Source organism: Schistocerca americana, chromosome 1 (assembly GCF_021461395.2).
Source record: "Schistocerca americana isolate TAMUIC-IGC-003095 chromosome 1, iqSchAmer2.1, whole genome shotgun sequence".
NCBI classification, from domain to species: Eukaryota; Metazoa; Arthropoda; class Insecta; order Orthoptera; family Acrididae; genus Schistocerca; species Schistocerca americana.
The window spans coordinates 1,104,073,883-1,104,101,881 of NC_060119.1; the positions used below are offsets into that span (position 1 = coordinate 1,104,073,883).

The 27,999-nt window shown below is 39.2% G+C and overlaps 2 protein-coding genes across 2 annotated transcripts in view; both read right to left on the reverse strand.

Moving 5' to 3' along the window:
- Nucleotides 1-22,459, reverse strand: part of LOC124596603 (putative ankyrin repeat protein RF_0381) — a 228,725-nt gene extending 206,266 nt beyond the window's left edge. Inside the window, exons 1-4 of the mRNA XM_047135813.1 lie at nucleotides 22,368-22,459; nucleotides 15,606-15,704; nucleotides 15,435-15,527; nucleotides 2,688-2,786 (exon numbers count right to left, since the gene is read on the reverse strand). Of these exons, the coding sequence (XP_046991769.1) occupies nucleotides 2,688-2,786; nucleotides 15,435-15,527; nucleotides 15,606-15,704; nucleotides 22,368-22,445 (369 nt within the window). The 5' untranslated portion in view covers nucleotides 22,446-22,459. The remainder of the gene's footprint in view (nucleotides 1-2,687; nucleotides 2,787-15,434; nucleotides 15,528-15,605; nucleotides 15,705-22,367) is intronic.
- Nucleotides 22,460-24,900: 2,441 nt separating this feature from the next.
- Nucleotides 24,901-27,999, reverse strand: part of LOC124596606 (ankyrin repeat domain-containing protein 7-like) — a 131,417-nt gene continuing 128,318 nt past the window's right edge. The window contains exons 5-6 of the mRNA XM_047135825.1: nucleotides 25,242-25,343; nucleotides 24,901-25,068 (exon numbers count right to left, since the gene is read on the reverse strand). Coding sequence (XP_046991781.1) covers nucleotides 24,901-25,068; nucleotides 25,242-25,343 — 270 coding nt within the window. The remainder of the gene's footprint in view (nucleotides 25,069-25,241; nucleotides 25,344-27,999) is intronic.

Consider the following 27,999-nt stretch of genomic DNA (forward strand, 5'->3'; position numbering starts at 1 on the left):
CGACGCATCATCCAGTCCCAAACATGCTCAATGGGGGACAGATCCAGAGATCTTCCTGGCCAGGGTAGTTGACTTACACCTTCTAGAGCACGTTGGGTGGCACGCGATACATGCGGACGTGCATTGTCCTGTTGGAACAGCAAGTTCCCTTGCCGGTCTAGGAATGGTAGAACGATGGGTTCGATGACGGTTTGGATGTACCGTGCACTATTCAGTGTCCCCTCGACGATCACCAGTGGTGTACGGCCAGTGTAGGAGATCGCTCCCCACACCATGATGCCGGGTGTTGGCCCTGTGTGCCTCGGTCGTATACAGTCCTGATTGTGGCGCTCACCTGCACAGCGCCAAACACGCATACGACCATCATTGGCACCAAGGCAGAAGCGACTCTGATCACTGAAGACGACACGTCTCCATTCGTCCCTCCATTCACGCCTGTCGCGACACCACTGGAGGCGGGCTGCACGATGTTGGGGCGTGAGGGGAAGACGGCCTAACGGTGTGCGGGACCGTAGCCCAGCTTCATGGAGACGGTTGCGAATGGTCCTCGCCGATACCCCAGGAGCAACAGTGTCCCTAATTTGCTGGGAAGTGGCGGTGCGGTCCCCTACGGCACTGCGTAGGATCCTACGGTCTTGGCGTGCATCCGTGCGTCACTGCGGTCCGGTCCCAGGTCGACGGGCACGTGCACCTTCCGCCGACCATTGGCGACAACATCGATCTACTGTGGAGACCTCACGCCCCACGTGTTGAGCAATTCGGCGGTACGTCCACCCGGCCTCCCGCATGCCCACTATACGCCCTCGCTCAAAGTCCGTCAATTGCACATACGGTTCACGTCCACGCTGTCGCGGCATGCTACCAGTGTTAAAGACTGCGATGGAGCTCTGTATGCCACGGCAAACTGGCTGACACTGACGGCGGCGGCGCACAAATGCTGCGCAGCTAGCGCCATTCGACGGCCAACACCGCAGTTCCTGGTGTGTCCGCTGTGCCGTGCGTGTGATCATTGCTTGTACAGCCCTCTCGCAGTGTCCGGAGCAAGTATGGTGGGTCTGACACACCGGTGCCAATGTGTTCTTTTTTCCATTTCCAGGAGTGTATAATTTAAAGAGTATCTTCTGTCCACTCTCAAAAATTGGGACAATGGTAGGGAGTGTGAAGGACGACCTGGGGCTACATAAACCAGGCATTTACAACATCCCGTGCCAGTGTGGAAAGTCATACATTGGCTAGACAACCAGGACGGTGGACGTCAGGTGCAAACAACACCAGAGGCACACCAGACTTGGACAGGCAACCAAATCTGCCATAGTGCAGCACTGTCTGAAGCTCGATCACTCAATGGACTACAACACCAAAACTGCGACACAGATGCCAAGATTTTGGGACAGTGTCATAAAGGAGGTCATCAAGATCAAGGTCACAGACAACCTCATAAACCGAGACAGCAGTTACCAGCTCAGCTTGGTGTGGAGTCCAGCTCTGGAGCTTATCAGGGCCCAACAAAAGGAACCCAGAAACTCCTCAAGAAGTAGTAACACAGCAGGAGCAGCGCCAGGTGGGCACAGACCGCAAACGCAACTCCTGATGTGGGACGGGCCTCTGACAGCTGCAACTAGTGCAGATGATGGACGAGGCGCAGGCAACTGTTGGAGCACCAGGGAAGTGCCAACACCTCAGGAGCAGCACCAGGCGGGAGCGGACTGCGAACAGATCGCCCAAAGTGGGATGGGCCTCAGAGAGCTGCCACGACCACAGATGATGACTGAATCGGGCGCGGATGTCCAACGGAACACCAGAGAAGAGAATACCTTACAAGCAGCACCAGGTGGGTGCTTCTTCTGCTTTCTGTTAACTGCAGAATGCCTTATCCTAAAAATAACTTATAATATAGCTTATGCATGCCTTTGAAAAATTTCAACCAAGTGAATTGGCTGTAACCTCTGCTGAGGTTGGTCTTCAGAGTAATATGCATATCTGCAACCACCAAGGATTGTTTTGCAATTCCGTGTCATCATCTAATGTTCTATAAGTAATGAGTTTGCAAAAAGAGGAGAAAGTTCATTTTAAAATTCCATTTTTTTTTTAATTGACAATAAATTTTGCAAGAAATTAAGCATGTACCTCGAATCTGAAAGTTGCATATGAGTCATAATACATGAAAATATGAAAATGTCAACTTGTCAGTAAAAACACTCCAGCCACTGTGCATCTCTTGACAAAAGTCTAACTAGGAAAGCTTTATTGCACTTCATACACAATGGCGTCAATTTCCACTAATCCCACCAAAATATAAAAAAGAACTTTGAGTAGCCAGTTTGGTGCAGAAAGCCATCATGTAGTGAAGGAATTCAGAACTTGGTAGGTATTATATTTCCTCCTACAGATTTTTGAACCATGCAATTAAACTGGTCTATGATGTACTCTCATTCAAATAACGGAAAATCCAGCACAGAATACGACAAAGTACTGTGTAAGAATTTAAAGTAAAATGGTCAAGAGCTTTTTGAGGTTTTGCAGACAGTTTAGTTTGTTGCTGCAATCCATAAACTTGCAGCGTTGCAAAATGTTACAAAATATCTTAATGGAGAACAACTGGCAGAGCACTGTGTCATTGTGATGTCATAGTTACTGTTACTTTATTAATTACTTACATTCTTTCCTGTTTGGGAAACAAAACATACCTTCAAATGCTCCTTATGAATAGCTGCAAGCAGTGGTGTACAGCTGTTGTCATCCTTGAAATTCACATCTGCACCAGCAGCAATCAAATGAGTGACAATCTATTGTATCAGAAACAAGAAGAGTTAATCATTCACATTAATTAGGAATTATAAAAAGACTCAAATTTTACTTAACAAAGAAACCAAATGAAAAGAACACATCTTATCCCCAGGTTTCCATTGTATTTGGTAATGTTTGACACATTGAAAAATTTCAGTGAAAATGATAAGAAAACAAATTAGTAGCAGCAGTAGTATTCCATGGAATAGTACATACAAAATAAAAGAGGAAGGAATGCAAGAGGGATTTCTTTTTTTTTTTTTTTTTTTTTTTTTTTTTTAAACAAAAAAAAGCTTTCTTTTTCTCTCAATGAAACTTCTTCTTGCTGCTGCCGGTATCTCTGATACATACATTTTCCAGCAGCTACTGAAATCTTCATTCTCCTCTTTTTTGAAAGATGTTCTCTTTCACCTGCATTACTAATCCACCTCATCCAATTTTCAGGCCTAGAGTCATTTTGTGACCTGACAATTTAGTTAAAATATGGCCCACTATTCAAATGGAAAATCCATGTTTTCTTGAATCCAGTCTGAAAATTTGTGGGTTCGTTTAAATTCTTCTAACACATTTTTAAGAAGCATGGGAAACTGATCTGTTGATAAAGCTGGGATTACTCTTCCCAGATTGCTTGCAATTATTCAATATTTCCCTCCATTCATGTTGAGAGGTCTGACATTGGTGTACTGAGAGCTTGTGTAAGGCAAGATGAATTTTCTGGCAAACAGACAAAAAGAACAGCATTTCCTTCACATTCGGATCTATATATGATGACTAAATGTTGCCTATTAGAACCATTTTACCTGTCAGATTTCTAAGAATTGGTGGAGGATGAAATGAGAATCCACCTCCATATGCTGCTGAATCAATCCACCCATATCTTGTCCTATTGTACCACATCCCATGAGTCTCATTTTCAGTCTAGTTGGGCCATAGATATACACCTTATAATTGACAAATACAGTAACTGACAAAACTGCTGCATTTCCACAGAACATGACGTTAACACTGGCTTTAGTGAAATTAATTATTCATTCAAGATGTTTATAACTTTAATGGCAAATAATAACTTTCTTCTTCCCTGGATCGTCACTCATATTTGTCTCATCATAACTGGATATATTTTCATGAGGGACATCAACCAATACAATGCTTAGTTGTCTATGTATTCTGTGGTAATCTTTTTGTGACCAGCTGTTCTAGAACTTCTATAAATTCAGCAAATATTATTATTAGCTGTGGATACTTTTTCACAGGTTATTTCTCCAAATCTCATCCAGAAAGATTGTCTTTAATAGTAGATAATATTTTGCCCCATCTTCCTAAACAGAATTTTGTTATGCAGCTGAAATCAAGTTCATCTATGAAAATTTTTGAGTGGCCTTGTTCCTTATTAAATTGCTTATTTTGCTTTCTCTTAACTGCAACATGCCTTATCCTAAAAATAACTTATAATATAGCTTATGCATGCCTTTGCAAAATTGCAACCAAGTGAATTGGCTGTAACCTCTGCTGAGGTTGATCTTCAGAGTAATATGCATATCTGCAACCACCAAGGATTGTTTTGCAATTCCGTGTCATCATCTAATGTTCTATAAGTAATGAGTTTGCAAAAAGAGGAGAAAGTTCATTTTATAATTCCATTTTTTTTAATCGACAATAAATTTTGCAAGAAATTAAGCATTTACCTTGAATCTGAAAGTTGCATATGAGTCATAATACATGAAAATATGAAAATGTCAACTTGTCAGTAAAAACATTCCAGCCACTGTGCATCTCTTGACAAAAGTCTAACTAGGAAAGCTTTATTGCACTTCATACACAATGGCGTCAATTTCCACTAATCCCATCAAAATATAAAAAAGAACTTTGAGTAGCCAGTTTGGTGCAGAAAGCCATTATGTAGTGAAGGAATTCAGAACTTGGTAGGTATTATATTTCCTCCTACAGATTTTTGAACCATGCAATTAAACTGGTCTATGATGTACTCTCATTCAAATAACGGAAAATCCAGCATAGAATACGACAATATTGTGAAAGGATAGCTGCTATTCACCACATAGCGGAGATGCACAGTCGCTGATGGGAACAACAAAAAGACTGTGACACACACACACACACACACACACACACACACACACACACACACACACACATGGGCACAGTCTATGGTCGCTGAGGCCAGACTGCGAGCAGCTGCATATAATAAGAGGAGCAACGACTGTTGGGGGTTAGAAGGAGGTTGGAGTGGGGATGGGGAGGGATAGCACAGTATAGGGGCGCGAGGGGGGGGGGGGGGGGGGGTGAGCAGTCAAGTTTTGCTTTTGGGATTTTGGGAGCACACGGACAAGGTGGAGAGAGGGAAAGGTGCTGTCCAGTTAGATAGAGGGAGGGGTGGTGTGAAATTATTATTAAAAATTCTTATAATTATGTAGGACGTAATCATCCGTTTTCTATCTGGTGCAGCCACAAGCACTGTGTTCCTCCATGTCCACTGTAATTTGATTTTTACACCAATAATGACCAATACAAACATTATGTTTCAGAACTTTTATTCTATATTGCTACAAAATTATTATGTTACTTTGACAAAACTCAAAAATACTGAGATGCTTACAACACTGATGTATATTTTACTTAAGCAATTACATGCTTCTTGCACAACACCTCATAAGACACTGCCATCTAATGCCAACATGGCTGCCTCTTTATATATAAATCTGAACAATCCTTGGTATTGTTATAAAGTGTTTTTTAATAAAATTATAATTAAAACTGTTGCCTCAAAATTAAAGACATATTCAACAGTTGCACTGGCTCTTATAGAGCAAATACATTTATTGATTTTCAAGCATTTAACATTTTAGGAATGTGTTAATACTCAAATATTACATAATAACAATACTTTTACTATTTTTATATAATGCGAAAGATACATGGTTCGGAAAATGTTCCTACCAATATATATGTTTCCAATTCTCCCATTGAATGTGGCAAAACAGGTGTTTTATTTATTATTGACAAAACATCTAAAGAACTGCCTCTGTTTACATGCCACTTATAACATTTTCGCTAATTACTTTTTAATTTTGCAATCTATTTTGATTCTCTCAGTTGGTTTTCATTTAAACACCACAGACTTTAATTTAGATACTGTTTTAACAAAAATCCATTGCAGTTTCAAAGAAATGTCCTTGACCAGTGAACTTGATAATTTGTTCCAGATTTCACCTATTTATGTTAATCCTAAATATTCCTACCAATTACAGGACTTATATACTACAATACAATTATAATTTAGTAAACAGTTTCACTGTAACAATTTTATAAGTATAGGTTTACCTTTACCACTACCTTTTCTTTACGTCAGTGATTCCTGTTTATTTCAAATTGGCTTGAAAAATAAGTGTTTTAAAGGACTTTCAATGAACTGTTACGTTTCAGTGGGAGATAGTAAGAAAAGAGAGGCGTAAAAAGGCTGTGGATGGACTGATGGAATAGAGAGCTGTGTAGTGCTGGAATAGGAACAGGGAAGTGGCTAGATAGGTAAGACAACAACTAATGAGGGTTACATGAATACACGATATATTGCAGGGAGGGTTCCCACCTGTGCAACTCAGAAAAGTTGGTGTTTGTGGGAAGGATCCAGGTGGCACAGGCTGTGAAGCAGTCATTGAAATGAAGAACACTGTGATTGGAGACATGCTGAGCAACAGGATTTTCCAGCTGTTTTTTGGCCACAGTGTGTCAGTGGCCACTCATGCAGACATACAGTTTATTGGTTGTCATGCCCATGTAGAATTCAGCACAATGGCTGCAGCTTAGCTTGTAGGACACATGACTAATTTCACAAGTAGCCCTGCCTCTCATAGGAAAGGTGATGCTTGTGACCCTAATGGAGTAAGTGGTGGTGAGAAGTTGTATGGGACAGGTTTCCCATCTAGCTCTATTACAGGGATATGAACCATGACACAAGAGTTTGGGAACAGGGGTTTTGTAGGGATGGACAAGGATATTGTGTAGGTTTGTTGGGCAGAGGAATACCACTGTATTAGGGGATACTGGGTAGGGCTTTCCTCATTTCAGAGCTCATTGAGAAGTAGTCGAAACATTGGCAGAGAATGTGATTCAGTTGTCCCAGTACTGGGTGGTACTGAATCATGAGGGGAATGCTCCTCTGTGTCCAAATGATGGGACTCTGGGAGGTGGTGGGTGTCTGGAGAGATAAGGCATGGGATATATGTTTTTGTCCAAGGATGGGAGGGTAATTATGGTGTGTGAGTGCTTCAGTGAGACTTTTTGTTGTATTTCAAGAGGGAATGCTAGTCACTACTGATGTGACAGCCATGGGTGGCTAGGCTGTATGGAAGGGAAGTGGAGATATTGCTGGTGTTTGTTAGGTTTGATATGGACAGAGGTACTGATGTAGCAATCTTTGACGTGGAGATCAACATTGAGGAAAGTGACTTGTTGGGTTAAGTAGGAACAGGTGGAGCGAATGGGGGAGAAGGTGCTGAGTTTCTGGAGGAATGTGGGTAGGGTGTCCTCAACCGTGATCCAAATCACAAAAATGTCACCAATGAATCTGAATAAAGTGAGGGGTTTGGGATTCTGGGTGGTTAGGAAGGATTCTGTCATATGTTGAGAACATAATGACATGTACATTGTTACACTTAAAGCTATATGGAGCCATCATGGGCACACCAAGATAATAAATCAGAGGCACAATGCAGAGAGGAGGCAAAAGTGGTAGCATTTAGGTTACCGTAGATAAATAGTAACACTAGAGCCATGCAAATTGCAGACGCTCTGGGCAGCTGTCCCAGGGGAGAACTTTCACTTCAGAGAACTCCATCCACTGCCTAGATGCTGTTGTAAGGCTTCACTGTAGAAGATGGCCATGAAGAAACAATTCTTAGCAGAGGCAGCAAACTTGATACTTGCTCCTGAGAACTGCAGCGTCAGTGGCTTTACATAGATTAGAGTGCTACCACAGAACTTTACCCACAGAAGGATAGAGTGTGGGGCCAAGTGACATAAAACAATGTTGTTGCTAGTCATGATAGGAGCAGCAGTGATGTTTAGCTTTCAGCTGAATGTTGTTGATACCAAACTTGGAGTTTAATGATGTAAAATCCAGAAGCATCCCTACCTACTGAATAGGAGTAGGGGAGGAACTAATTATGGTTGGTCAGAACGACTCACCTGATTGGTTGAAGCTTGTTGAGTGCCAGTGGAGTGGTGGGTTGACTATAGAGTGGTAGAAATGGCGCAACACCATGATTCTTTAAAAACCAATGTTTTTCTATTCAGCAGGAGTTCACAGTCAGATTGCTGGGGCGCTGACTCCATATCACTCATGGCCAGCCTCGGTAAGCTCTTACATGTCTGTTTTCCTCACTTGGAGTGGTACTCTCAATTTTTAATTAGTTGCTGTTAGTGTTTGCTGTTTCAGTTAGCACCCACCCCCATGGCTTCAGACACTGTCTTCTGCTGTGAGGCCAGTTGCCTCCCTTGCTTCTTCTAATCTTTAGAATTAGCCTTCAGTGTATCAGTTAGTCTGATCGCAAATAAACAGTGTTAACCAGACCCCTGAATTCCACGAGTCTCCTGCTGCAAGCATCTTGTCAAGTCCCAAAATCTACATCTCTCATAGATGCCTTGTGACAGTGTTTGGAACTCATCCAAGTCGTTAACCTGCCATCACTGGAAATTTGTCTTTCTGCATTACCTCCTCACCAGATGGAAATTGCAGACTTGCCTCTACTCTGTGTCTGGACATGATAATTCCTCCAGATCGCACATGAATAGGTTGGCACATCTGGTGCCATGCGGGTGCCCATAGCCATACCCCAGATTTGTTTGTAGGTGATGCTAACAAAGTGGAAGTAATTGTGGGTGTGGATATAGTTGATCATGGTAGCAGAACGGAGGTTGTGGGTTTAGAAACCATCGGGCATTGCAAAAGGTAGTGTTCAATGGTGTTAAGGCCATGGACATTAGGTGTGTTAGTGTAAAGTGAGGTGGCATCATAGTGACAAGCAGGGGACCATGTAGCAAAGAAACAGGAACTGTGGGCAGTCAATGGAGGAAATGGTTGGTATGTTTATATAGGAGAGTAGGTTGTGGGTAATAGGCTGAAGGTGTTGGTCTACGAGAGTAGGGATCCTCTCAGTGGGGGCACAGTAATCGGCCACAATGGGGCATCCTGGGTAGTTGGGTTTACAGATCTTAGGGAGCATGTAGAACATAGGAGTACAGGGAGTGATAGGGGTGAGGAGAGAGATGTACTGTGGGGAGAGGTTCTGGGATGGGCCTAGGGATTTGAGGAGGAGATCTAGCTGGATTTCTGGAATGGGGTCAGCATGGTAGGGTTTGTAGGTACATGAATCTGACGGCTGGTGGAGTCCTTCTGTCAGGTAATCCTTACAGTTCAAAATGAGAGTGTGGAGCCTTTTCCAGCAGGTGGGATTATAAGTTTAGGATTAGTTTTAAGGTGCTGGATTGTGGTTCTTTCTGTGGATGTAAGCTTAGTTTGCACGTTTAGTGATTTGGAGAATGATGGTGAGGTAAGTTTTGGTGTTAGGAAATTCTGGAAAGTTAACACGGGGAGTGTGGGTGATGGAGTAGTGAAATGAGTCAGCAGGGTTCAACATTCGTCTTTGGTTGAGTCTTATTGGTAGAGTGGGTGGCAAAAAAAGTTTCCACTGAAGGAGCATGCCATGCCTGTACAGAATGCATCACAAGGTGGCAAAAAAGTGTGACTACTGTAGAGACCAGTTGAAGGAGAGAAGGTCTTTAACAAGTCCTGCATGACTGAATCTGGGAGTGGGACAAAAGGCGAGATCTTTGGAATTGTTTGATACTTCTGTGGGACTAAGGCTTTTGGAGGAAATGTTCATGAGTGTGTTTTGGGTCTGTTTAGGTTCTGAATTCTGTACAGTTATGGGAGGTAGTTTTTGAAGATGGGGTAAATGTACTAGGTCCATGAGGCAGAGCTTTTCAGATATGAGGGGATTTGGGAAGGTTCGAAGGTTGCTGTAGAGATGGTGGATAGTGGTAGTCCAAGGCAGGAGTAGGAAGTGAGCAGAATGGAAAGATTTTTGAGGTGGTGTCCCTACAGTGTTAGTGTGTGTGTGGGGGGGGGGGGGGGGGGTGCTGTGTGCATGCGTGTTATTTTGTCTATTTCCAATGAAGGCCTGTTGACCAAAAGCTTACTTTCTGACAGTCTTCTTGCTGTTCCTATCTGTGACACACCATCTCTGCTGTATGATGAGTAGCAACTAGTCTTTTCATATACTCTCATTCTTTATTGAAGAACACAATACATTACATCTGTAAACAACACACTCCAGTAAAATTTCTTACAATAACATTTTTCACATCTTCAAGCAATGGAAAATCCAGGCTGGAATGATGACAATATTATGAAAAGTGTAGATAGTTACTCACAATACAGACTGCTAATTAAGTAACCTTTTGGCTGAAAGGCATTCTTCTGTATTAGACAACACAGACACACACATTCACACAAACAATACTCAACAACTGCCTCTGGCTGCTGAGGCAGACAGCAAGCAACAGCACATGATGGGAGAAGCAATCTTGTTGGTGGGGTAAGGAAAAGGTTGGGGAGGGAGAGGGAGGATAGCAGGGTAGGGGTGGAGGATAGTAAAGTGCTGCTTCTGGGAGCAAGCAAAGATGAGGTAGAGAGAGGGTAGAGCAACTAGTTATAGTTGTGAGTTTAGATGGTGGGCAGGGAGGGTGGGGGGGGGGGGGCAAAAAAGAAGAGAAACAAAAAGAGTGTGGGTTACATTGGTGGAACAGAAGGCTGCGTAGTGCTGGAGTGGGAACAGGGAAGATGATAGGCAGGTGAACGAAAGTGACAAACTAAGACTCATTCCAGGAGGGTTCTGGGAATGTAGGATATATTGCAATACCCTGTGTTCCCATAACCCTCCTGACCTCGGCCTTCATAGTCACTGCCATTCACCCACCTATCCTCTTGTCTGTTCCCACACCAGCACTACACAGACTTGCAGTCTTTTTATTTCTGTCCATTTCTGCACCCTCACCCCCAATCTCCATCTAATCTCTTGACTATATCTAGCTGCTCTAGCCTCTCTCCTCCTCATCCAGCTGTATGGTCCCACAAGCAGCACTTTACCATCCCCCACCACTTCCCTGCTATTCCCCCATCCCCATCCCCACCTCCTCCTTACCCTCAGCACCCAAACTGCTTCTCCCATTGTGTGCTGTTGCTCACAGTCTGGCCTCGGCAGCAAGAGACATTGGGCAGGTGTGTGCAAGTTGTGTTTGTATGATTGAACTTGTGTATGTTGCCTAGTTCAGAAGAAGGCCTTTTGGCCAAAAGCTCACTTGTTTACCAGTCTGGAATGTAACAGTACTGCAAAAAGGAAAGTTGCTACTCACCATATAGCAGGGATGCTGAGGAACGATAAGCACAACAAAAAGACTGTCATAAATATAGCTTGCAGCCAGTAAGGTCTTCATCAAAATTAAATGACAAACACACACATTAGCAGTCTCTTTGTTATGCCTGTCTGCGACTCAACATCTCCACTATATAGGCAATAGCAATCTAACCTTTTCATAATATTTTTCACATCTATATTTTTACCTAGGATATTATTTTCATGACATTCATGTACACATTAACCCAAAATGTATATATACATTATTTTGACTCAAAAGATACTATTTCAAATCATTAAGAATATTTTGTGTTGAAGTGTGTAACTGGTTACAATGGAAATTATGTTTATAGTTACTATTATTATTATTATTATTACTATTATTTTTAGTAGTTGTTGTTGTAGTAGTAGAAGCAGTAGTATTAATATTGGTAATAACTGAAAATGGAAAATTAAAAACGAATTGTACAAAATTCTTTCATGAAAAAAGTTAATGTTGAAACCACTGGAATAGTATTATAATATTACATCTGTAACATAATCTGCCTGGCAGGATAAAGTCTGAGAAGAAAAATATTGTAAGTGTTAATAAAATGTGGAATGTCAAGTTAAGGTCTGTATCATTTCTGTTATTGGCTTACACACATATTTACAAAACACGGAACCAATTTTGCAAGCAGGAATATCACCCCTTCAGACAAAAAACACTGCCAATAATAACATCAAGATGTAATGGACAACAAACAGAAAATAAGTAGAAAATCACTAAATTCATGGTTATTTTGACCTTTGCCTCTTATTGGCTGTCAAAATGAGACAAAATACGAGGTGCTACCCAAAATTTGTGGGACTGGTGTTATCATCTGTTGAAAACCTTACCATTGGACTGATGGTCACCATCACCCTCAAAGTAGTTCCCATCAACATGTACACACCAGTCCCAGTGCTTCTGCCACTGGTCAAACGTTTTCTGGAAGTCCTGTTCTTTGAGGGTGATTATCACCACCACTTATGCTTCTCGAAGCCTCTCTAGAGTGTCGAACTGACGGCCTTTCAACTTGAGTTTCAGCTTTGGGAATTGCGTGAAGTCACAAGATGCCAAATCTGGCTACTACTGTTGGTGCGGTACAACCACCATGTTGTTTCTTGCCAAAAAGGTCCTGGTGAGAAGGACATGTGACAGGGCGTATTGTTATGATGCAGCAGCCAGTTCCCTTGATGCCAAAGTTTGGACCATAGTCGCCAGCAATTTTCACAGATCCATCACAAAACGTCATAGTATTATATGAAATTCACTGTTTGGTTGGGTGGGATGAATTCCTTGTGCTCAATTTGCTTGGTAGCAAAGAAAACAATGATCTTGCTCTTCACTTTGCTCTTCACCTGTCTTGCTTTTTTGGGTCTTGGAGAGCCTAGGCTCTTCCACTGGGACAGCTCATGCTCTGTCCCCCAAACAATTGTTGAATCATTGCAAGGGTCTCCGTAGCACTTTTTCTCAGATTCGCACAGAATGTGATACATAAGCACTGTTCTGTTCGTGGATCCATCGTAAAATTGCCACACCCCAGATATTACAGAAATCACTGTGGACATGCAACACATCCTCCCAGCTGAATGCCACTCCGCACACTGACTCATCAGATATGCAGCTCTCACCACCTAGTGCTGCGAAGATCTGCTACACCTACTTTCCAGATGGCAGCACCAATCCTGAAAATTATGGATTCCACCTCGTATGCAACAAAAAAAATCACAGACAATGGCTTTGAGGTTTGTTATCTAAAATGTCTTGACTAAATCATAATTTTTGACTTGATACAATAAATGGTAGATTAGAATAGTGGGTGTCTGCTTTGATAAAATATTAAATGAAATGTTATAGGAATAATAACAGAAAATCATGTCTGAAGGAATTCTTGTGTACTGAAAACTTTATGAAATTAACAGTGGACTAGAAACTTAACACTGATGGCAGCAACAACAAACTAGGACATGTGAATTGGTATTGAGACAAGCATTATAAAATTTTTAATATTGCAGCGTTTGTATTTATTGTTATCTAATTTTTTTTCATGTGTAAAGAGTGAACAATCATGACAAAAAATGAACCAAAATCAGAAGCAGAGGTAAAGGGAGTTGAATATATTTTGACATGGAAGAAGTACACACAATCGTCAAACATTAAAGGAAGTGAGAGACTTATAAAAATGGACTAACTAATTTGTTTGCAAGAATAAATCAATTACTTATCACATCCACTTGCCCGCCCTGGAATGAATCCAACTGGTGAATTAACAATGGAGGCCAGTGTACTGTCCAACCTTTATGTGATTGACTCTAGGTGCAGACAGATGTGGTACATGAATTTCATCCTGGGGAGAGGGTGGGGGTGGTGGTGGGGGGGTGGGTGGGGGGGGGAGTGGGGGGGGGGTGCTGAATAATCTACAATGGAAAATGGAGAATGTTTTTCAAAAGTAATTAAGAAGTTAATGATGTACTGAACAATTAGCCAAATTTAAAGCAAGAAGCAGCAGATTTGTAGAATATGATGCAAAACCCAGTAAATTAGAAACTAATATTGGAGTAGAATTAGCTAATTTTAATAAGGTAAACGACAGTACTGAGCAATAAGACAAAAATTAAAGATTAACTGTACACAGCAACTGACAAAAATGAAAAATTAACAGCAGACAACAACTGAGATAAAGTTTGTATTGACAATGTTCAGGCCAAAATAAAAAAATTAGACAAAAATGTGAAATCCAGAATGGAATGTAACAATACCAGAGAAGAAAAGTTGCTACTCACCATATAGCGGAGATGCTGAGTCGCGATAGGCACAATAAAAAGAGTCACACACTCATTGCTATCGGCCATTAAGCCTTTGTCAGCAGTAGACACACATACACACATGCACATACACACTCACGCAAACGCAACTTGCACGCACATCTGCAGTCTCAGAGAGCTGAAACTACACTACAGTGTAGTCCTTCTCTGATATTGAGACAAAAATGTGACTCAGTTGAGTTACTTTATATACTGATTATGTAGAATTTGATGATTCTGTGATTGCTGATGATGCTGATGAGGAGATAAGCTGTTTTCTTGTTTTGAAACATGAATTTGTGTCTGAGGAAAATGGAAATGAGGTATTTGGTTTGTCAGCAACATGAGAGTTATCAACAATGGGAACAGAAATTTATCCAAAATATACCATTTGTAAAGAATCAGTATGGCAAAGAGGATCTAAATTCTGCAAACAATTGCAACTTGTATGTTGAGAGAAGAATGTGATTACATTTACTGAAGTTTGAAATTAACTGGAAAGGCTTTTGTGGTAATGTAGTGAATTATATTGATTTCTTTGAAATGTTTCATTCCAATTTTTGCTATTTCTACATGCCAGTAACATTAAGGGAAAGGGTTATTAATGAAAAAAGTTGTTGAAAAGCAACCTTGGTTTCATTCAACAGTGGAATTAAAGGAGAGAGTGACTGCAGAATATAAAAACACCATTGTGTATGAGACTGGAGCTGAAAAGGAAAATGTACCACAGGATATATTAGTTATGAGGATTATAAAACCACCACATAGGTTAATGTATGTGATAAAAAAACAACAGTGATCTCTAAGGAGAGTTGTAAAACTTTTTCACCATTTCATTGTTGTAAAGGAAACTCTGGTCTTGCTGTGTTGTGCTTTATGTATCGGTTTAACTTAAATTCATGAATATTCTAATCTTTTTACTCTTATTTGTTGACAAGGTATGACAAAATATGTAGCAAACAAAAATCACAGAAGATATTTGCGAATTTTGCTACCCAAAATAATTTCACTAAGTCATAATTTTCGACCTAGTAGGACAAAAAAAGGGGGGGGGGGGGGGGGGGGAGAGAGAGAGAGAGAGAGAGAGAGAGAGAGAGAGAGAGAGAGAGAGAGAGGCTAGTTAGAAAAAAACAACAAATTGTCAATTGGGTTCAATTACAGGCACATATAACCCCAGCTAAAGATACTCATTGAATAATGATAGACAGCTCCCATACACAAAAATGAATTATGGAAGTTGACACACTCATTCATCTTTTTTTTTATATATATATCACGTCAATGACCACTGGGAGATATAACTAATTAAATTACTTTTTTTGCTTGCCTGACATGGTAATGAGTAAACATTCATTTATTGCTATAAATAAAAAGGAATTACTTTACCTTCTCTGACTCAAGAGATTTGAACAGTGGGGAATTGCCAGAAAATTCTGTATCAATCCAACCTTCTCCTCTATATGACAATACACTGCTTTCCTGTGAAGAAATTACACTATTAACATTTAATACTAACCTCAACAAAATTAATTATGAGTTATAAGTGTCTGAGCATACCAAACATCGAGCTGTGTGCCCTTGTAATGTTGACTTTTCAGCTTCCCCTCTTTCTTTGCTATTGACATCTGCTCCAGCAGCAATCAATCTTGTGACTAACTATAAAAAGGAGGGAACATAAAGTATACATTAATGAAATAGCATAAACACGTGACTTAGAAATATATTTCACACCTGATCTTCCTTTTTAGTTTTTATGTAAAATACTGTAAAAACAACAAAAATTAAAATTGAAATAATTCTTAGTGTAAAGTTAGATACATAGTACATGATGAACAAAATAATGGGATCACATGCATTATTAAAAAATAACATGCACTTGAAAATCTGTGTTAACATATGTTTCCCCTTGTATGTCAGTGTTAAGTTACCAAATACAAGAAACAAAATACTGTCAAAGGTTTGCATTATACTCTAGTCATATGTTGACAGCCGTACCTGTTTTATGAAAATTTTGTTGTTTGTAGGACAAACCACAGATTTATTTTAAAATACTAAATTTATCCCTCCTCTCATTTTTCACAATCATTGTCTGATCACCTTATCAATAACACAACTAAAGAGCATACAGAGCAGTCCATCTTGCTGCCTGGTTCCAGTTCTGATCTTGAAGGGCTGTGACACTGTTCCTCTGAACTTGGCCTCATGTTGATTACAGTTTGCTTGATCAGCTCATTGAACTTTTATTCCATTTCTTGTTCCAGAAATCTATGGATCATGTTATTTCAGACCATTGCCCATAACTCTTTCATTCTCACACACTGCAACCATCTTTGTTCCTTTCTCCACAAAATTTTTGTCTCAGATCTAATTCTGTCTAGGAAACCTGTGGCAACCTTAATTTCTTTGTATCTTGTATTTGCTCAAGACATTAAGGCATTTGCTCGGTTTTCAGCTCAACAGATGAATGTTTCGCTTGGATTAAGTGTCATGTATGTGCAGTATTTGTTGGATTAATGTAAGTGTGAGATTTTCAGAAACAATAGTTCTAAATATGAATGCAGGAAGCAAGGAGAGGTACATTTAATTATTTCAAAATTAATTAACAGTCATCAGAGGTAGTAGTCTTTCCTTAATTTTTATAGTCCATTAAAAAAATTGAGCACATGAAACTGTTTGGTGCCATGATAACAAGCAGAGAAAAAATAGAATTGAGACATTGATAAGTTGATCAAAACACTCAGTTCAGCCAGGTTTTGACACTAAGAATGACCTGCCACTGCCCTCACCTCCAGACAAAAGTTGCACAATTTCTTGCAAATGTTCTTAACTTGCCATATTATGAGATAATCTCCTATATCAGAGCATCTAAATCTACTAATGTATCTGAACAATGTGGATATCACATAAAACAGTAAACAGAAGACTTTAGAGAAGACTTTACATTTACCTGGAATTTTCCATATTTACAACCATATTCTACAAATCACTGTTATTGTACAGAGTGTGAGAAGAGTGCTTAAGTGGCTTCACATGCATGATAATTAGTGTAATCATGTCTTTATTGTCTCTATTGGAGTGGTATGTTTCATATCCGGGGTTTCTTGGGATAGTTGCCACCTATCCTTAAGGGTTCGTCAAATTCAGGTTTTCCAGAATTTATGTGACACACTCCTGTCAACATTTGTGCAGCAACTGCCAGCAGATTTATTTATTAATTTCTCTCACAGTAAATAACCGTACTCATTTCATATGAACTTTGAAATGCATTACCCCAATAAAAGACGTAAATATAATATTCATGTAGATTTCCAATGCCTTCCTATTACACAACCTAGATTCCATTATTCTAGTGACAAAGGAAATTACAAAGTTGCCCACAGAAACAGACAAAAGATACAGACATTAATACATTATCAATTAAATCAAAAGTCTATCTCATTAGACACAATAATTATTAGGACTTTTGGGTTCCAGGTTCAGAGGCTCCTATTACCAACCACTGCACAACAAACACAGTCTTCCAGAAGCATTCATTATAATCAGAGCACTGTTTGTCAAATTCTTGTGATTTCCAGTATTTTCCGTGGCCTTTTTGTGTTAGAGTTCATGTCTTTGAAAGGGAGACCTACTGAACTACTCACGATATAGCTGCAAAAATCACTAGAGGAGCCTAAAAATGGCAGCTTGGCATCAGAAAGGGTAACAAATGTAACAGATTTGTAGTTTCTCATCATAATGTGAGGAGCTTGTTAAATATGAAAGATAAACCTTTGTTATCATTATGTTAAACTGAACAACCTTAAAATTATTTCTACAGATGAATTAGGCACTACAGAACATCATTAGAAACTCAAAGAAACTTGACACACAAAATACAGGGATGCAAGTGAGTATCTCATTATTGTTGGCATAATATCAGGAAAAAGCTTTATGTTGATGTTCTGAGGCTGTAATTCTGAAGACTGGTTTGATGCAGCTCTCCATGCTAGTCCATCCCATGAAAATCTCTTCACTTCTGCATAACTATTACAGCCTACAACCACCTGAGCCTGCTTACTGTATTTGAGCCTAAATCTACCTCTGCAATTTATATCCCCCACATTATCACCATCATCATCATCACTTCTCATCTGGAGTTTCCGCAGTGTGGTGTACAAGTGCTTGCCATCTCATCCTGTCTTTATAGCTCTTCTGTTTCTGGACATCTTTCCACTGGAATTCCCTCTTGTCCATGCGTGATTGCACTGTGTCTATCCCGCATTTTCTCAGCCTTCTGCACAGTCTTTTGTGTTGGACATTTATTTCAAAATATTATATGTCTCACCTTTTCTTGTCCATTCTCATACAGAACCCACATCAATGCAGTTTGTGTTCCTTTATTAAACTAATAAGAGGGCCTTCGATGCTGGCTACATTCCTATTCACCTCATTTATGATTTTGTTGCTCTTAGTAGTTTGGTTCATACTTTAATGCAATTCTCATTCCTGTCACTTGAGTTCAATGAAGTCTTTCTCCATAGGTTGTATGTCTCTAAACCATAATGGCAATTGGCACAAAGTAGTGAGGTATATGGTTGTTTTTGTGGTTTTTCATGGTCACATAGAAGGTTTTCTGATTTGAATGTAAAAACTGGATGCTTTCTGTGTCCAGCTGAGTATTTCCTGATTAACAGTGTTGTCTTTGGAAGTTGTGCTGCTGAGATATTTGAAATGGGAAACTGATTCTAATTTCACTCTCTCCAAATATAATTTTGACAATATTGGAATTTTCTGTATGCAGCAAAATGTAACATGAGGGAAAGGCAACCACTCACCTATAGCACATTGATGCAAAGAGCACAGTAACACATAACACAGAAAACAGCATTCACACTGTCTTTTGAGAAGTAACTCTTTCTCTAGAAACAGTACACAAATTCACACACACAACCACACAGACACCCCCCAAATGTATACTCCCAAGGCCAGGGGAAGACTAATTATTGATACTCAACTATTGAAAGCAGTTGCCTGAGCTGACAGAGGTGAAGACAGGGTCAGATAAGATGCAAGGAGGGGGTAGAGGGAAAGAGTCAAATCTTTAAATAGATGATGTTGTGCCTGCACAACAAGATGAAAAGAGTATACAGAACATAACAAAAAGAGATGTAGAAAGAGGGAGTGGGGAGTGGGACTGAGAGGGGGGGGGGCAAAGGGGGAAGGGAGAGTACACGAGCATGTTGAAAGTAAAGAGGGAGAAAGGGAGGAGATAGAGAAGGGTGAGAGGTAGAAAAACGAGAGAGTGGGGGAAGAAGAGTGTCCACATGGTGTTTGGGCAGAGAGGAAATGTGGTAGGAGAACTCATTCCATAATCTGGATGGAGAAGGAATGGTGCGGACAGAAGAGAGAAAGGAAAAGGCAAGGTGAGGCAGTGGGTACAGGTTAGTGAAGGTATAGGTCAGGTGGACAGAGATAGCACAGGATGTGTTGGAGAGACAATTCCCATCTGCACAGTTCTGAGAAACTTGTGCTGGAAGGGGGTATCCAGATGGCCTGTGTAGTGAAGAAGCTGTACAAGAAATAAATCTCATGGAGGCTCCTGCTTTCTTTTAGATTATTTGATAAGTTATAAAGTATGATAAATTTTTAATTATTTAAATGAAAAGAGTGTATTCAAGAGTTGCCCTACAGATTTAAGTAATCTGAAGACAGTGATTATATCAATCTATAGAATTTCTGGAGTGCTGTAACAAAGGTGTTCTTAGCTTAATTTTAATATTTCCTAGAAAAAACTTCACAAATAAAGTAAGAAATAGTTTGTAATCACAACAGACATCAATTTAAGTGTTTTAGTTGAAAACAGTTAATCCATGAAACAACATGACCTAACTCAGAAATTAGGTTTCACATTAAAGTTTTGTGAAGGTGCTAGAGAACAGTAGGTTAGTTACCTGCATTAACAATATTATTACAATCTATGAATTTGAAAATCCAAAAAGTACTGTGTAGACCTACATACTCCATATAATTCTGTTTTGTTTGTTGAGCTGCCACAAGCAGATACATTAAAGTCTCCAGAAAACGTATATAAAAAAGAATTTCAGCATAATAATGTGGATTTTTTTCTGCAGTAAACTAAGTGTTGTAAGCTGGCCTGTAAAACACTGCAGTTCAAACACCAGGAACTACGACAAGCACTTAAATTGTTTCTTAAATGCATTCAATGGATTGTTTCTCCCAGGGCTTCGTAAAAGAAAGTAAGCAGTTAATGTAAGTGAATTAAACCAGGAATAAAAGAGACAGCTCCACAATGAGTTAAAATTAAACAGTAATCCAGATTTTGTTATAAAGTCGTATGTTCATGCTATAATGTTGAACCCACGAAAATTGTACCAGGAGCTAAAAAATGCATAAATATTCATCCTCAAACATTGTAGTGTTTGCTACAGGCATTCTGGTCCACTCTATTCATGTATGTGATGTCACACTGTAATGAAACTGATCAGTGCTCCCATTTTTCTCTCTCTTGTATCATAAAATATGATACTCACCTTGAATTTATGACACAGTCCAAGGTAAATTATTTCTGCTATCTAAAAAACCAAAATTAATCTCCTTTTTTATTTATTTTTTCTTTTTTTTTTTTTAATAGAACTGACATACCCTGTATAAGAATAATGCAAGATTCATTTCCAATTTAATTTTAAATCATAATTATAATTTAAAATTATAGTCATTTTTCTTATTTGTATGATTTATTCTGAAAAAAAGTTGACAAGAAGCAGTTAATTGTACGAGACTCTTGGGATGTAAAAGACTGAACTGCATCTTCATGTATTTTTGTTGTTGACTTGTATGTAACAAGTAGTATGGAGTCTGTAAGTAATGGAGGAGTCAGTTGTTTGACACATTATGGTGTGAGCTGCTGGCCTGTAAATTCAATTGGTATTGTCTGAAAAACCTGGTTACTGTTTATCTCCTGTGGAAGTTTAATTAGTGGAAAATGAAGAAAATAAAAGAGCTGATGAAAAACAAGTGGAAATAATGTGCAAATTATATTATTGAAAATAATCACATCCAGCACATATGAACATCATTTTTTACTGTGAAACACAAGGCTTTATGAGCAAGATAGTCATTAAGGAACATCAAGAAACAGATTCTGATCTCATATCCTTCATATCATAATTAGCTGCACATACACACACATGTAAGCAAGAAAGTTCACATGTATTGAACATAGTTTCTTGTCAGTAGTTTATGTGGCATTAGAGAGGAGGGTGTCTCAGCATTTCCCGGGTTATTGCCCTAATCGACCTACACATGGTGGAACTGGCCCTGCCTCATTTCTCCCTCCCACTTTTAGTTCCCCTTGCTGCATGCCCACCATATCCCCCTCACACCTTCTCAAGTCATTCACAGCATTCCATTAAAATGAAGCAGCCAACCACTGCTTAGTACTTTACAGACCCTTAAAAAGTCCAGTCATAATGCATCCATCTCAATCTTGCTCAAAAGTATCTGCACCATATTAAAAAAAATTACATTTCATCTGAGCTGCATAAATTGGGGACTTATCAGATTTATTTGTTCTTCTTCTTCTTTTTCGCCCTCTTTTTTATCAATGTTCAACAGAAATTATCCAAATAATTACACAAATGATATAACTTGCAGTATTTTTGGCTGTGCTTAGTAGTACCAAAACGCTCTGAAATATATATTTTACTTTATTTTTCTGTGTCACATTCAACGAAAAACTATGTAAATGGTGTAACTTGCAGTATTTCAAGGTACTTTACAGGATACTTGAGAGTATCCAAATGCTCTGAACTTTTTGCTCCATATCCCAAATCATTTACCCAAAAATTAAATAAAGCAGCACTTGCATATGTGCAAAGTTTGATTTCTGGTCAAGTCACAACAAAATCTCAGTTTAATTATATTCCACATCTAAAGTGTTGTCAAGTATGACAAGACAAGCAGGCAGGCAGGCATAAGTGAGACTGAACTCACTCACTGAGTGTTTTGCTAGTTCCAGCACATCCTGTCTCACTGATATCCAAGCATTGTAATATGAGCCGCATTCAGTATTATAAAACAAACATGCTAATCTAACTTCAAACTTACAGAAGACTTGTTGGCAAGAGTAAACAATTAAATCCCAACATCAAAAACTTGTCTCAAAAACTGATATCAAAGTCAGTCAAACATTATAGTGACCACCATCCCTGGATCAATTATTTTCCACATCTGTAATGTCTGTCAAATGTCACAATGTTAATTCAACATTTAAAATGTCTGAAAAAATATGTCAGCAATGTAAAAAATAACAATACTTACATCAAGTACCTGTACCACAATGTTAATGCGGTAAAGGTCCGTTGGCATTCTACTCCTTGCACACTCCACCAGACGCATTCATCTCTCTCCCCACCCATACACTGCTATTCCTTCCCCTTCCCTGTCCCCTCCAGATTACTGCTTGCATATCACGTGATAACTGCATCCCAGCCTGAGATGCTTGGATTGCCAGTCATGTGTGCATGAGGTGTACTTGCTTGTGTGTGTGAATGGTATGTGTCTCTCTTTTATTGATGAAGGCTGTGGCTGAAAGCTCTATGTAAGTATCTTTTAAGTGTGCCTGTCTGCTGTTTAATGTGTCTTCTTTACAGTAAATAGCAATCTGTCTTTCCCTATACTGTTGGCATTAAATTCATTTAAATACATAAAAATTGCTTGCATAACACACACAACAAATCTAACTTACAGCCTAAAGTGCACTTGTCAAAGAGAATAAGAAAAGTAAACAATGTCAAAAACTTGCCCAATATCAAAGTCAGTGAAACATTATAGCAATCCCATGCTGAAGAATAAACTTCTTCTTGCAGTTCAAAATGTTTTTTAAAATGCTGTTAGACAGTGGAAACTCAGGGGGAAAGCAGGAAAGTGTGCTATAGTCCTTTCAATCCCTCTGTAATATTTTATAATGTTGTTCCCTGGAAAGTTTACTATGACACATAAATCAGATAGATGATGGGGGAGTTGGCTAATGAGGAAAACTGTATTGATTTCTTTCCCTCTGTACTGCAAGGGGAAGTCAAAAAGTAAAGGGACTATTGAGAAAAGGAATATTTAGTCTAATGATGGAAAACTGAAACATAAATTATTTTCCTACATAACGTCTACATAATGTACTTCAACAAATTTTTTCATAATTTCACAAGTTTTTTTGATTCCATTGGAAAGTCCATTGGAAAAAAAGTTTTTTAGTTGCACCTGTAATAAATTTACCACTGTATCAATGACTTCTGCATTAGTTGCAAATCTTCATCCCCTGAGTGCATCCTTCAATGGTCTAAACATATGGAAATTGCTTGGGTCCAGGTCTGGCCTTTATGGCATGTTTTTCAGCAAACAAATTCCAACTCATTTATTCTTTTGGTCATCTGTCCTGCAAAATATGGCCAAATGTTATCTTGCTGCAGGATGACACTTTTCCACAGTTTTCTGCAGTGTTTGGATCTGAATGCAGGTTTCAGTTCAGTTCACAATATATCACAATAGTTCTCACTGTTCACTGTTTTGTCTCTTGGAATGAAATGAACAGCTACCACACCTTCCATGTCCCAGAACAGTGTTAGCATTAACTCACCAGCTGATGGTCGATGTTTAAATTTCTTAACTTCTGGCACCCCTGATGATGCACCGACATTTCATCTACAGTTACGATTTTCTCTAAGAATCCAGCTCTCTCGCAGTGATGAAGGACCAAATGTTTACAAGAGATGTCCATCCTTTGTGCCTTATACTGCACTGACAATTCTTTTGGTATCCATGTTGCTCATACTTTCTGAAGATTTAGACTGTCGTGTAAAAAGTAAACAAGCTGAACCATGACTGATAAGTAAAGTCTTGGGGATTTCGTCAACTGCGGTTCCTCAGTTTTTTGGTAGAGTGCTCCTTTGTGGGTATCTGTGTGGAAATCATCCCTGTTCCTTGTTTCATGGTTATGAACCTCATTATTTAATGTAGAAAATTCCTGGTGAGTTTTCAGAAAGCATACACATTCATAGATGTATAAGCTAGGAAGAGTCACTATTTTAAATTCTTTAAATATTTCTCTGCATGACACTCTGCAGGGAATCCCTTCCATTATTCTAATAGCCCTTTTTTGAAGTTGAAAGGTTGTTTGCTTTACCTGTATCTCCCCAGAAGATCACATCATAACTAAGTAAACTGTTCATGTAAGCATAATAGGCACACAGCAATGATTCAGTGTTGCAGCATTCCCGAAGCATTCTTAGCACATAGCAGCAAGTACTTAATTTTTTACTCAAAACATCCAGATGCTTTTCCCATCTCAAGTGCTCATCCACCAATATACCGAGGAATTTTGTGTATGGCGCTTGTGCAATAACATAGTTCCCTAACTCAGCTTTTACTCTTCTTCTAGCTTTACTTTTAATATTACTGAAATTCATCAATACCATTTTATACTTATTTATAATCAAAGCATTATCACTAAACCATTTAACTGTCTCATTTTTGTCCTAGAGACACTCTGCTGTAGATCATCCTCAGTGTATCCTTTAATAAAAATGCTAGTGTCATCAGCGAACATCACCATTTCTGCAACTGTCAGATGGTTTGGCAAATCGTTTATGCACACCAAGAACAACAGAGGGCCTAACACGGAAATGCCCATTACTGAAAAGAAAACACGTGAAGTTGCAGACAGGCACGATTAAAAGACACTCTTTGTGTCTTTTAATCTTGACTGTCAGCAACTTGATGTGTCTTCTTTATGGAAAGCAGCTATCTATCTTTTCCTACATTGTTGTTATTTATGCAAAGATTTGGTACATGTCGTTTTTCACCCATCATTAGTTGGCATAGTACAGCTTTTAACTTCATCATCAATATATTTATGTTGACTGTATTTTGAAAGTCTTAGTTCCCTAACGTCTGTACTTCCTTGTTTCAAAATTATGTACATACCATACACACTTTTATACACACTGATATTTGGATGCAGTGCAGCCTTCACAATGTGTCAGACTTCACCAAAATGTGGCTAATCAGCCCTTTTCCAATTGTTCATGTTATATCCATTATAAAGCAGACACTGTTGTTCCAAATATAATTACTACACATTTCTAACTCTTACTATGAACTAAACTTTATGATCTATAACACTTATTTCTACCAAATTACCTCATCTTGATGGTACCACACAGCCATGTGGAGAATATCTGTAAGCTCATCCTTTGTGCAAGATGATAAAGTGACTCCACCCTCTATTAGTTCCTTCAATGCCTAAAAAATCATAAACATTAAAAAGATATAAGTAATGTTTAAGTAAAATACTTGTCTTCTTTTTTAGTTCATTCACATATAAAGTTCCATAAATTCCATAATGAATGACAGCCTGCAGGACTGTGGATACAATCAGTATATACATTAACAAGCAAAAGCTTACTGCTTTTATCAGAAAAAGAGAAACACACAACATTCATACACACAAGCAAGCACACATCACTACCAACTCCAGCAGCTAGGGCCAGAATGCAGTAAGTAGCAATCTGTCTTCTCCTACATTCTTAAAATTTTGGTCTGCATCCTTGCTACTCACAGAGGTCATAGAAAAATTCTTCCCACCTGTACTCAAATTTAATTCAACATATTTTCCAAGTCATGTTATCATAGCTTTCCATTAAGGTAGTTGCTGCATTTTATGTTTGTTTGTGTTGTAAAAACAAGACAGTGACAAACATTCACAAGAGACTGCACAACTTTCCATTGATGACACTGTTTACTCCAGTACTATTAGTCACTTGACAAGCAGATTATCTGGCGAATATTCAAGATCTCCTGCATGATAGCAGACCAAGCAATGCACAGATTCCTGAGAATGTGTAGCATGTTCACAATATAATTTTGGCTGACAAATGCATAATAGTGACTGAACTGGCAACCTGAGTGGGACTAGGAGAAGCAGGACAAGATTCAAAGATGCTGTGAAGGCTGCTAAATAGTAACTCAAATGTGCTGCTCCTTACTTCTACCATGCCAGTATATAACCCTTAGTTCCAGAATGTTAAAAATATCAAAGACATGGAAAATAAATTGGATGTTTAAAAAAATATTTTGCATTTCTTTTGGAGTGACCCTCACATGATGAGTGTAAATTGACTCACACTGACAGTTAAGGAATTACACTTACAGTACTTAACATGTTCATTTGTATATTAGGACAAAAACAGTTACATTAAAAAAGCCAGTGCTCCTCCTTTTAACCTATACAGATGCTTATTTTGTCTGATATTAAAAAAATACTTTAAGTAACTTAACACAGAATGCTATTACATGTCTGTAAGCTTGCAAAACCCATACAATACTAACATTAGAATAAAGTAAAATTTACATAACTGAATCCAAATGTAATGATACATTGTACAAGGAGGGGCTTGTAATTTATGTTGATACTCTGTTTTTCAATGTGTATTGTATGATTACATATCTATAATACTGTATGTTTTTAATTAAGTACAGTACATCTGTAATTCTATATGTGTGTAATTACATATAAAAGGCAATGTCTATTCTGCTGTCAATGGAAAATAAATGTACTGATTCATCTACTATGTTGATTTTCAGGTTTCAGTCTGACATATCTTGGCAAACTGTTATAGACTGCTGCACCAGATTATAAAACTCCATTGTGAATCCAGTATATGTAGGCATAGTCTATATGGAATACTTGGACATTAGTTTTTACTTGTAGTGTTGTATTTGTGAATTCTACAGTTCCTAAATTCTCTTGTTTTACTAACCACAAACACAGCCAGTGAGGATATGTATTGGCTTGCAAGTGTAACAATCTTTAGGTCCCTGGAGAGGCTTCTGCAAAATGTGGTCAGAGGATGTATGGGACAGGTCTTGCATGAAGGTCATGCAGGTCTATCCCACTTACCCTCCCACCACCACCTACTCCAGTCCAGTGCAAGCATCTTCCATCCCATTGAAGGCAGGGTTACCTGTGAAACCTCTCATGTGGCCAACAAGCTAAGCAGCAACCACTGTGCTGCATTCTACATGGACACCTTGGCCAAAAAGCTGTCTGTTCATGTGAGTGACCACTGGCAAACTGTGGCCAAGGACAGCTGGATCACCCAGCTGCTGAGCATGCTGCCCAACACAATGTTCATCAATTCAGTGACTGCTTCACAGCCTGCACCATCTGGATCCTTCCTATCAACACCAGATTTTCTGAACTGCACAGGTGGGAACTCTCCCTGCAATATATCCTATGTTCTTGTAACCCCCCTGGCCTCAACCTTCATTAGTCACTGTCCTTCACCTACCTTTCCTGTTCCCTCCTCCCACTCCAGCACTACACAGCTTTCTATTTCCCCATCACACTCACAGTTATTTTATTCTCTTCTTCCTGCCCTACCACACCACCTTGTGTAACCTCCTGGTCATACCTAGCTGCCACACCCTGTCTCCACCACATCCCTGTATACTCCCACAAACAACACTTTACCATTTGCCGCTCCTAATCTGCTATTCCTCCCCTTCCCTGCTCCAGATAGCTTCTCCCATCATATGCAGCGCAGTTGCCTGCACTCCAGCCTCAGCAGCCAGAAACAGTCATCATGTGTGTGCGGCCAGACAGTCATCATGTGTGTGTGAGTCACACTTGTGTGAATGTGTGCTTGTGTTGTCTATTTAGAGGAAGGCATTTTGGCTGATAGCTCACTTCTTTAGCAGTCTTTTTTGTTGTGTCTGTCTGCATCTCAACATCCCCACTATAAGGCAAGCAGCAAAGTATCTTTTTCATAATACTGTCACAATTTCATCCTGAATTTTCCATTGTTTAAAATACCAAAGTGGAAGATTAAAACATGGGTGGGTAACAAAAGGCATAAGAATGTCATGTAATACTAAGAGGGTACCATATGAGCAAAGA